Raw genomic sequence first — 13298 nt, 5'->3', positions numbered from 1 at the left:
TATATATATATATATATATATATATATATATATATGTACGTATGTATGTATATAATTCTCTCTCAGACAGCTTATCAAAAGTGTTCCTGGCAATTCAGAATAGCAGTTAAGAAGTGTATCATTGAATTTATGCCCATAAATTGACTCTACTCTATATATATTGAGTTTACGTTTTCTCCATGTTCAAATAATTCTATGTAATGTGCAAGAATCTAACAGTGTACATGTGTGTGTATGTAGTGTATATCCACATATATGCAAGCACACACACATACACACACACACACACACACACACATACATGTATATATGTTTACTGATAGGTTTTGTGATTGTTGCATATGGGCTCCAGCTTATTTTTGGATATGTTTGACGTACACCATTTTCCTCATCAAGAGAATTTAGAGAGTGTGGGGTATGGAAGGAGAGGAGTGGGATAGGGATGGGATTGGTGGTCTGCTGGCCATTAACAGGATTCTATTTAGATCACATTAAGTCTCCCGTTTAAACATCTTATCTTCATGTAATTTACTTAAACTCAGCTTGTTTCTCCTCCACACTTACACACCTTCTTCCTTCACTCCCAACCTCTTTCCTTTTCTTTGTTTTTATCATTATTATTCATCTACCTTATATTAATATTTTGTTGGGGGTTTTTTTTTTTCTTTTACTTGTCTCGCTTAAGTAATCTTTCCTGAACTAATAATCTTTTAAGAATTTTTTTTTTTTTCTGCTTATTTGTTCGTATTTTTTAAAAAATAACTATCTTAAAATAATATCTTATAAGATCGTACGAAAATGGAATAAGAATATCTTCCACCCATTTATTCCATTTCTCAGCCATTACATTTTGAGCCATATTTCAGAATCGTTGTTCATCCTTTAGATAATCTTAGTACACAAATCAAACAACTACACAAACCACACACACACACACACACACACACACACACACACACACACACACACACACACAATACAACTATTCACAAAGTACTACACCACACAACTACACAACCACACAAACAAAGAAATAAATAAATAAACAAGCTATAGTTAAAAGAGTTATACAGCTTTATGTTGAAACTTAAAAGTTACTATTTTAGTTTCTTTCATACTCCAGAAATATGTTTCATAAATTATACTTCTATGAGTCGCTGACATTGCTCAATGATGATAGTTACTAAAACAAACTAGTTGGTTCATTGGTTCACAGGTTGGTTGGCTGATTGGCTGGTTGGTTATTGATAGCAGAGTTTGATCCTGTATAGGTCTATCTCAATTATGAAATATAAATAAAAGTGGAATGTAGTGGGGTATATTTAGCCCAGGGTCAACCCTGAGCAAACAGGCTTATGGTCAAAAGTGCAAGCACGAGTGTGTGGTTAAGAAACTCACACTTCAGTCATGTGGTTTCAGGGTAATTTTGAACATGGAACAAATCTGATCAGCGAAGATTTGACAGTGGTGCATTACAAAAGAGTGCATGTCTTTGCCTGAGGAATGGAGAAGGAGAAATGTAATACATTTCTAGGGTGAAAAGGGTAAAGAGCCCCTTTGGTCACAAATGACCATGGGATTGCACCTAGAAAGTTCCCCTCCAAAAGCAAAGTCGACCCCAGTTGAATTTGAACTCAGAACATGAAAACAAACAAAATACTTACTGTTAAGCATTTCACCTGATGTGTTAACTACTCTGCCAGCTCACTGCCTTAGCAACAACAACCATCACTATTAACATCATCATCATCACTTTATCGACTTCACACCTTCCATTTCAGCAATTAACTTTGCACCACAGAAAAAGACAAAATCCCAATATGTCAGTTTTTCTCTATTAGCACAACAGACTATAGGGTTTCTTGGTACCAAACTAAGAACGTCAACATTATACATATTCCAGTGGCAGTTATGCAGAGTGTATCAGTGAAAAAGAAAAAAAAATATTAAAACTTGTCAGAATGCTTTTAACATAGTCACTATGATGTCAATAAAACTTGATAACTTCTGACAAAATGTTTTGTAGCTTACTGGTGAGTAAGTTAATTTAAAAACTGGTGTGAGTTTGATAACCGTTAAGGATTTGACAATATTGACACTAATTGACTATGCAGCATAAAAGATTTTACACTATAGCACAATGCTGTTAAGCCAACATTTTGTTATAGACATGGCGAAATGAATAGAGGTAGCTTAATACCGAAAGCCATGTTACCATGTTGAGAAGTTGAGATATATCTTCATATACATTTGTGTAAGCATTGTGTGTGTATGTATATATATATATATATATATATATATATAGATAGATAGATAGATAGATAGATAGATAGATAGATAGATAGATAGATAGATAGATATTTGAAGATAAGCAACAAAAATTGCTTATCTTCAAATTTTATTCACCAAATCTCTTGATTTTGTTTTTGGTTTTTACCCTACCAAATTCTGGTGCCTCAAACATTTTAAGAACCACATTTAATCTTTTGATTAAATCTATATTATTATATAGATAGATAGATAGATAGATAGAGCAATAGCCACCTATATTGTTATTATTTATTAATAATAATATCCTCATTATGTATATAAGCGTGTGTGTGTGTGTGTGTGTGTGTGTATCATCATCATCATCATTTAACGTCTGTTTTCCATGCTGGCATGGGTTGGACGGTTCAACTGGAGTCTGGGAAGCCAGGAGACTGCACCAGGCCCCAATCTGATCTGGCAGTGTTTCTACAGCTGGATGCCCTTCCACTCCAAGAGTGTTGTGGGTGCTTTTGCATGCCACCGGCACAGGGGCCAGAGGAACTGGCATCAACCACGATCAGATGGTGCTTTTCATATGCGACGGGCACAGAAGCCAGTCAAAGCTGGCATCGGCCACGTTCAGATGGTGCTTTTTATGTGCTACCAGCACGGGCCTCACAACTACAATTTCCATTTGATTTGATTTTGATGTTGATGATGTTGATGTACTTGACTCGATAGGATTCCTCAAGCATGGCTGGTTATGTGACACTGGTGTAGGTTACAGCTGTGGACTTTATGTATATAAGTGTGTGTGTGTGTGTATAGATATATATATAGAGAGAGAGAGTGCGCATTATGTGTGTGTATATATATGTGTGTGTGTGTCTGTGTGTGTATATATATATATATATATATGCATACACATATTCTTTTACTTGTTTCAGTCATTTGACTGCGGCCATGCCTATATTATTTATTTATATATATATATATATATATATGTATGTATATATACTCACATATAGACATAGCTAAACATATGTAGATACATATAAGGAAGTTACACGCGCACACACATGCGCATTATACTGAAAGTAATGCAGAAGTGGGTATGATATTCTCATCAAGTGACATAGGATATTCTAATTGCACAGACTGGTAGACTTACTCTTCCTCCATACAAAGCTACTACTCAACACAGTAGCCATCACAAATAATAAATTAGTATCATTTGTTGAACACAACTCACAAATTGTCTTTGAAAACATTTAAGCCTGCACTCTTGTATCCACTTCTTCACATCCACTTTCACCTTGTTTGTGTCATAAAGTCATTGTCTTCAAAGAGTGTTCTTCATTGGTCAGAAAAAATAGAAGTTAGAGAGCCCCAGACAGAAGTGGTTTTATAAATGGGAGAGAGTTGGCCATCTCAATGTGCTAATTGCCTGATTTGTTGCTAAAAATTGTCTGATCACAAATTGTTATGGTGAATGTGGATGCATTGTCTTCAGATTCTTGTTTGGTCTCTTCTTCTTAAGAGCTTCTCTAAACATGTGAATGTCCAAATGTACAGCTTTCTATTCCTAGTACAACTATGTTCTGGAAAATCAAGGAGAATTATACCCTTATCATCCCAAAATCAATCACCAGGATTTTCTCTGCAGATCACTGGCTTTTGAACCCCTTACACCTTGAAAACCAGATGTGATGTTATTCCATGGACTGAACCTGCATTTACAGATCATAAACATACCCTCATGTCTCATCTTTCATCATCAGATCTAAAAAAAAAATGAGTCTTCATTGGCCCTCAAATACTTCCAGCAGATCAAAGCAGACTTCCATTTTTTTCTCCTTCAAATCAGACATCAGCAGCTGAAATACCCATTTTTCACTCATTTTCCTATCCCCCAAAGTCTTCCAATATCTTCTGTAATATATTGTGACCACTGTCCAGTTCTGCAGCAAGTTCATGGATTGAAATTCATCATAGATCAATTCATCCACTTACTGAGGAGCCATGCCAGTGGTCACAGCAGATGGTCTTCCATTGTGTGGTTTGTCTCCAACACTGGTTTTTCCCCTTCTTTAAACATCTTCATCATCAGTGAAAGATGCTGTTGTCATTTATGGCATCTTTCTGTAAAGTGGTGAGCAGGCAGAATCATTAGCACACCAGGCAACATGGTTAGCACCATTTCATACATCTTCACGTTCTGAGTTCAAATTCCACTGAGGTCGATTTTACCTTTCATCCTTTTGGGGTCAATAAAATAAGTACTAATTGAACATGGGGGTTGATGTAATCAACTGACCCCTTTCTTCAAAATTACTGGTCTTGTGCCAAAAAATTTGAAACCAATGATGTCATTTCTGTAAAGAACTTGAAGCCGTCTGTGGATGCAGTACAGCCTGTACTCATCCTTCATCAAAAACTCAATGGTAACATGCTGCTTCTCATTGGGATCAATTATTTCCTTGCAATAAAGAAGAACCAGTAGAAATAAAGGGTCGCTTCACTAATTGTGCATTTTGAACATCCTTCAGTCAGTTAGTAAAAAAGTTATGCACAATTTTGCCTTACCCTCAGTATAACCTCATGCACACGTGTGAGTGTATGTGAGTATAAGTGTGTGAGTGTATGTGAGTATGTGTGTGTGTGTGTATGTGAGTATAAGTGTGTGTGTGTGTGAGAGAGTGTGTGTGTGTGAGTATAAGTTTGTTTGTGTGTGTGTTTGTTTATGTGTGTGGCTTTCTGCAGTGTATCCACATTGAGTAGGATATACAGAATGCCATGATATATATAATTGTGTGTGTGTGTGTGTGTGTGTGTGTGTGTGTGTGTGTGCGTGCGTATGTAAACTCAAAGTAACTTACTGTAACCAATTTACTTGTATTGGAGAAAGTCTGAAGTGCTAAAGACATTAAGTGTAAACTAGTCAAAGATAGAAACCTTATTTCTATACACACACACACACACACACACGTGTTCGTACAGGTGTGTACAAGTGTGTGCAGGTGGGTGCAGGTGTACGTTTGTATTTAAAGAGCTGCAAATGCTGACAACATTATTGTGCAGAGTAATCCACTTGAAGTTTTAGTGACTCAAATAACAGCTTAAATTCTCACAAGAGGATAATTGCCATCATTCCAGTCGCTGCAGTTGAATTGTTGACATCTCCGTCATCATCATCATCATCGACATCATCATTGTTTCTGAGTAATTACACTCTTCACTAATTAAAGAATCATTTAGTTAATATTGTGACCATCATTATCCTCTCTTCCAAAGCTAGTACTAAAGCATTCAGTACTCTAGACTGGCCCTGTAATGAAGTACCTTGTCTTTCAGTTATAAATGTTCACTGAATGAAGTTAAGAGCTGTAGCTTATAATAATAATATATAGGCGCAATGGCCCAGTGGTTAGGGCAGCAGACTCGCGGTCATAGGATCGCGGTTTCGATTCCCAGACCGGGCGTTGTGAGTGTTTATTGAGCGAAAACACCTAAAGCTCCACAAGGCTCCGGCAGGGGATGGTGGCTAACCCTGCTGTACTCTTTCACCACAACTTTCTCTCACTCTTACTTCCTGTTATGCCTGTAATTCAAAGGGTCAGCCTTGTCACACTGTGTCACGCTGAATATCCCCGAGAACTACGTTAAGGGTACACGTGTCTGTGGAGTGCTCAGCCACTTGGACGTTAATTTCACAAGCAGGCTGTTCCGTTGATCGGATCAACTGGAACCCTCGACGTCGTAAGCGACGGAGTGCCAACAACAACAACAGTTTCTTATAAATGATGGAAGACGTATTAGTTCAAAATAGCATTTTGTAGTTAAGAGCTGTAGCTTATAAAAATAATATATAGTTTGTTATAAATGATGGAAGGCGTATTAGTTCAAAATAGCATTTTGTATATCTTACTTAACATGGTTATACTGTAAAAGGCAACAAAACAGGATATCCACATTAAGCAAAGTATATATAAAGCAATTTTTAACTAAAACTACTCTGTCACTCGTAATGAATTTTTACCCAGCTTGGCAGGATATTTGCAACACCAGTGAATTATCAATTTCTGTTTTTCTATATTAGCAGAGGTTAATTTTGTCTAAGCATGCATTTGATAATGGATACTTTCTACTGATGACGTGCAATGACGCAGAAATCCAGATCTAGCAATTCCACTGCTTCTGTCTGCTTTCGTCTGCTCTTGATACACCTTTTGTCTGCTACTGATACGCTTATGCCTTCAAGTGCTATTTATCTTTACAAGATGCTTTTTCAAGATGAATACTACAGTGTTGTGACTTTCTACAGTATGTCCATGTTAAGTAAGACATACAGATTGCTACTCTGAACCAATACTACTTTCTTCACTAACAATGAATTTTTACCCAATCTGCCAGCTATTTGCAACACCAGTGCTTTGTTAATCACTGTTTTTCTATATCAGTAAAGGCTAAATTTGTCTAAGCATACAGTTACTAACAGATCCTTGCTACTGATGATGCGCTCACAGACGTAGAAATCTAGATTTAGCAATTTCAGAGACTCTGGACATGTTTTGCTTGTTACTGATATATTTCTGTGCTATTTGACATAATACATCTATGCAAGATGTTTTCTTGAAGAAGATGCCACAGTTTTGTGGCTTTCTGCAGCATATCCACATTGAGTAAGATATACAGAGAGCCATGATATATAGTATAGTATCGTATCAGTACTTCAGCTGGTGATTTTTCAATTTTCTGCTAAAACATTGTTCAAATAACTACAACATCCTTAGATGTTAGACATGGGTACTAAAGCTAAAATTAAATAGATATTTGTTCATCTTGTCTACTGGAGATGTGAGTTCAAATCTCAAGGGTAGCCTTTGAGTTTTTCTGTCCAAAAGGATTTCCCAAACAAGTATTTACACATTGTTATTATTTATAGTTTTATAAAGGTGACAAGCTGGGAGAATCGTTAGCATGCCAGGTAAAATGCTTAGCAGTATTTTGTCTATCTTCATGTTCTGAATTCAAATGCCAGCGGGGTCGACTTCACTTTTTATCTTTTCGGGGTCAATAAAATAAGTATCAGTTGAACAATGGAGTCAATGTAATCGACTTACCCCTGCTCCCCACCAAATTCAAGCCTTGTACCTAAAGGATTATTTATATCTTTATAAAGGTGTTGAGCTGGCAGAACTGTTAGTGTGCTGAACAAATTGCTTAGCAGCATTTTGTATGTCTTTACATTCTGAGTTCAAATTTCACCGTGGTTGACTTTACCTTTCATCCTTTTAAGATCAATAAAATAAGTACCAGTTGTGCACTGGAGTCGATGCAATCAACTAGTCCCCTTCCCAAAAATTTCTGGTTTTGTGCCAAGAGTAGAAAGGATTATTTATAGCATTATGTGTACTTCAAGATCCATTATTCCAAAAAAGACATGTCTGTTACATTTTTTTTTCTGTTTCTTGTGCCCCTAGATCTCAGCCCACATGGCAAACCACTTATTTGCATCATTAATCTGCAGCACCGACCTTGTTCTCTTCATTGTATAACATATGAATAATAGACTTCAAAGTTTTAAAAAATATTACAATTTTCTCATCCAAGGAATTTTTCAAGTAATATTTACCAGCTTACATGAATAGCTGGTCATAGAGAAACTAATTCAGTGACAGCTACCTATAAAGATGTAGTCTTCACTGCTATACTAACACCACAATGGATTCAGTGCTACCTTCCTAACCTCGCCTAATAACAACATTACCCTGTTGTTTTTCTATGCTATGCAATGGATTCAAAGAAGACACTTTGGTAAATCCAGTTTTTCGATTAATGGAAGTACTGATTTTATTTTTCCTTTCTTCTACAAAGCATATTAAATGTATAATGGTTTAGCATTTTGTGATCAAAGTATATTTAATGTGCAATGGTTGGATAGTTTCTGTTCTAATGTGTATTTAACATGCAACACTTGATTGGTTTATGGAAAATGTATATTTAGTGTGCAATGCGTGAATGGTTTGTGTACAATGTATGTTTTAATATATAATGAAGTAAAATAACTATGAAGATAAAGTATTGGATTGCCAATTCATATGTACTAAGTTCCAATTCATTAATGAAGCTTTCCTTGTATTTTTGGGGTCAGTGTATTTAGTACAATGTTTAATATATAACTGTTTCAATTTTTAGTACAACGCCTGAAATTTTAGGGGAAGGGATCAACTACAGCGCTTGACTTTGGTACTTTATTTTTTTAAGTCCTGAAAGGATGAGAAGTAAAGTTGAGCTCAGTGACATTTGAACCCAGAATGTAAAGAGCCAGAATACATGCCACTAAGTCACATGCCTCTACTGTACTAGGGAGTGCTGAAAAGTTCCTGGCTTTGGATAAAAGAAAATACAGGAGGGCCAGTTAATTATGATGTTTTTCAACATATTCCCCTCTCAGATTCACACGCTTATTGCAACGGTTCTTCTGTTTTTCTACACCCTGTAAAAGAAGACGGAAGGTTGGGCCTCCAGCCAGGCTTTTTGTGATACCCTTAAAGCTTACACCACCCCTTGTATTTGAGCATTTGTGTGTATGTGTGAGTATGTTATTGTTTTTTCTTTTCTTTTTTGTTGTATACATGTGTATACATAACTATATGATATATATATGTGTCTGTTTTAGAAACTATGTACACCGATTACGAGAAGAGCAGGCCATTGCTAAGAGACCTACATTTCGGAGCTGCAATGTAGCACTACGAAACTCCACTGGTTCCAGTGAATTACTCCGGAGAGAGACAGGGTCTGTGAGTATATTCAGTTTATCATTTCATTAATGAGAATGGACAACAGGTTTGGCCAGAAACACTAGAACACAGACAGAAGTAAATATATCTTATCATGTATTTAGTTTCTTCTCTGCATGCTTTTAAGTTTCCCTTCTAATCATAGTTCAAAAAACTGAACACTTCTAATATGCTACAGTATAATTAGTTTCAGTTAATTACATGTTTTAATAGAAATGGCATATTTGATTATATTGAATGCTTTAAAGCTTATATATTTTTGTCTCGGGAACCTTCTGGATAATTGTGGCATTGGTGATTTTTCTATCACTGTTGTGCTATATCAGCAACAGCTGATTTTATTTTAGCATGCAATTGCTCCTGACGAGGCCCAAAGAGGCAGAAATTTGTGTTTAGCAAGGCTACCCTGTTTGTAAAGGTAGAAACTCCAGGTTGATGTGAAATATTTTGTATAATATATATAAATAAATAAATGGAGTTAAACGCAGGTGTTCTTCAAATTCTTTTACTTCGGACATATATTTCGAAGACAACACTGGTTACCCCTCCTCTTTCTATAGGCTACCTTTGACGTTATATCTTCTAATGGTTTTTTAAATAAACTTAATAGCGTTTCGTTCATCATTATACACATCCATTACATTATGTTAAAATGTCTTATTGACGAGTTTTATTTCTTCATTTCCCTGAAAAGAAGTTTACATTGTTTTACACCATTTTATTCTTTTGGAATAATACCAATGTTGTCTTCGAAACATATGTCGGAAGTAAAAGAATTTGAATAACACCTGTGTTTGACTCCATTTATTTATTAATATATATACATACACACATGCACACACACACACACATATATGTATACACATATATATATATACACACACACACACACACAGATACAATGGGCTTCTTTCAGTTTCTGTATGCTAAATCCTATCACAAAGCTTTGGTCAGCATAGGGCTATAGTAGGAATACACATGCCCCAGGTGCCACACTATGGGACTGAACACAAACTCATACGGTTGGAATGCAAACGTTCTACCACACAGCCATGCCTGCACTTCAAAAGATTTTAATCAAATTTGGGTGGTAAACTTGATTTGTCACTTGGTCCTGCAGTGCCTTTATGAGAACTAATTCTAGTACAAGCATTGAGGGCCGGTCTCCAGTTTAACAATCACTTCCTTCTCCCTCTATGTCAGCTTCAGAGGCCCTTAACCTTTAATATTCAAATTCCTCTGGCAAATGCAATGTTTATTCATTCAAATCATTTTGAATTAATTATGCCTTATCTTGTGGCTTTGAGATTTCCATGGTATGACCGTTTAAGTTTAGAATGACATCGTAGGGTTAAAATGTGAGAGGCTGGATCTTGCAAGTTTGAACTGGCTTAATAAGGCCAATTTAAAAGCAAAAGGGTTAAAAACAAATGACCAAAGGGACCACTTTCCCTTATCTGGTGAAGCAGTATAAATGAACATTTAACATTTTTGTCAAGAAATTTATTTCAAACAATCCATTACATTTATATAGAAAATTTTTCTTCATTCTGTTTTGGAGTTGCTTTGATTGTCCAGTCAATTATTAATGCTATCTTCAAAAACTGACAGCAAATATATTAATTTTACTTAAATGCATTACAAAATGATTATGTAATTAAGTTAAAACAGAAAAATTAATTGATATTTAAATGCAATTATTTACATTTTGTAATAGGCTTTGAATTGAAAACATGAAACATGTTTTTAATTATTTATTTAAACAGTAAAACTGAAAAATTATGTTGTGTCTGGGGAGGGTCATATTATCTGACTTATTATCTGACACACTCACAGGTTCGATTTCCACTCCTTTATTATTTGTATTTTTTCTTCCAAAATTTTCGTTGCCTTTTGCAACCTTGTCAATGGATGTTGATTCTGTCCATTATTCGAGCTCCAATAATGGACAAAAGTTGCGAAAGCAAAGAAAACTTTGGAAGAAAAAATATAAATGAGTGGAAATCGAACCAGTGAGTGTGTTAAGTAATAAGGCATTAAGACAGCATGACTCTCCCCAGACACAACATAATTTGCTTCAACAAACGAATTCCCATAAAGAATCTTGCAAACCAGATACAAGAATGAAACTTGATAATTTAGATATGTACATAAATAGAACCAAGGGAGACAACACCGAAAAGATTGGAGTTGTCTCCCTTCGTATGGTACGGTGTACGTATACACATACATAAATATACAATAGTATACATTATAAGACTGATAGCCCAGAGTGGTAAGGCAGTGGATTGGCAGAATTAGTAGAATTGCAGACTAAAATCTTTACAGTTGTAAGTAATACTCATATACATTATTTATATTCTAAATTGACAACTTTGATGAGTATTTTCTATCCTTTCATCGTTCCAGTGACAATAAAATATATACTAAACGAGTACTGGAATTGATTAAATCAACTAAGCACCTCTCTTAAAATGTTTGGCCCCCACCTCAATGTCATAAATAATAATGTTAGGAGTGGCTGTGTGGTAAGTAGCTTACTTACCAACCACATGGTTCCGGGTTCAGTCACACTGCGTGGCACTTTGGGCAGGTGTCTTCTACTATAGCCTTGGACCGACCAAAGCCTTGTGAGTGGATTTGGTAGACGGAAACTGAAATAAGACCGTCGTATATATGTATATGTATATACCAACATGAACTTCTAACTTGTTGTCTGCTGAGGTCTCTGGGTGAGACTTGGAACCAACTTGTACAAATGTAAAGCAAAAGTCAAACATCATCATCATCATCATCGTTTAACATCCGCTTTCCATGCTAGCATGGGTTGGACGAGCAATAATAATAATGATAATGATAATAATAATAATAATAATAATAATAATAATAATAATAATAATAATAATAGATGAAGCACTGACCTCTTATGCTGTAGAGCAGCATTCTCTCTCTCTCTCTCTCTCTCTCTCTCTCTTGATGCACTTTACTCTGATTGTACAAATTATAGTCAAAGTATGTGTAACTGGGCTTCGTATATTTGTACCCCAGCATCACTTTGATGGCATATGCTACCCTCTCACTCAATAATAATAATGATAATTACTACTACTACTACTACTACTACTACTATTTCAATTTCTTTCTTTTTATTCTTAGAGTGCTTCGCCGAGCAAAGTTGAAGATGAAAGGAATTCTGGGAATGGTAATTCTATCCAGAACTCCCCAAAACAAACTGCCAGCACTGACAACCCAATGTATCTAATAACGCCACAATTGCCGCAAGCAGATGACAAGACAGCTTCCGTACAGTCTCCAGCATCGTCGATTAAGTATATCGATGAAGATGACACATCAAAGAAGGTAATCCATTGCAGTGGAAATTCATGAGCTGCATTAACTGTTCACTTTTTCGGTATATTCCATCTCAAAGAAAGGAGATGTTATCAGATGTTTTAAGTTTCTATATGAAAGATCTACACCTTTTCTCTTTGAGTATATATATACAAAATAATGTTTTGGTTATATTTTCAATATCAGCTTTTTATATGCACACGCACACACACACACACACATATATATATATACATACAAATATCTAGAGATATTGCAATTGCTATCAAATCATAAACATTTTCATATTGAATTTTGATATTCAATAATATTGTCTTACTTGATCTACTTATCCAGAATATGTACACAATATATATTCTTTATGTGTATATATATACATATATATATATATACAAACACACACACACACACATACATACATATACCTACACACATATATATATATATATATATATATGTATGTGTATGTGTGTGTGTGTGTGTGTGTGTGTGTATTCACATATATATATATATACATACACATACATATATATGTATTCAGGCATATATATATGTGTATGTATCCACACATATATATACACACACATATATATACACACACATATATATATATATATATAAAAGATGTGTGTGGGTAGTACTTTACAGCTGTTTCTGGAATAGGTAGACATGAGGTATAGATTTGTGCATATTGTGTGTAGCACAAGATTCCATGAAACTATCCCATTCCTGTTCATATATATATATATATATATATATATATATAAATATATATATATTTATATATATATATAAAATACAAATGATATGTGAACATATGCATATATACATACATATATGTACATACCTACATCTACATGTATATATAGATGCATATCCGGGTACAGGACG

General features: G+C 35.1%; 1 protein-coding gene across 2 annotated transcripts in view; it reads left to right on the top strand.

Annotated features, from left to right (window-relative positions):
• LOC106874489 (uncharacterized) overlaps nt 1–13298 on the top strand; it is a 384280-nt gene that overhangs the window by 362515 nt on the left and 8467 nt on the right. For both annotated transcript variants that reach the window (XM_014922234.2, XM_014922232.2), the window contains 2 exons: nt 8933–9056; nt 12213–12416. In XM_014922234.2, coding sequence (XP_014777720.1) covers nt 8933–9056; nt 12213–12416 — 328 coding nt within the window. The remainder of the gene's footprint in view (nt 1–8932; nt 9057–12212; nt 12417–13298) is intronic.

This window comes from Octopus bimaculoides, chromosome 12, assembly GCF_001194135.2.
Source record: "Octopus bimaculoides isolate UCB-OBI-ISO-001 chromosome 12, ASM119413v2, whole genome shotgun sequence".
Classification (NCBI taxonomy): Eukaryota; Metazoa; Mollusca; class Cephalopoda; order Octopoda; family Octopodidae; genus Octopus; species Octopus bimaculoides.
This window is presented reverse-complemented; position numbering and strand designations above follow the sequence as displayed.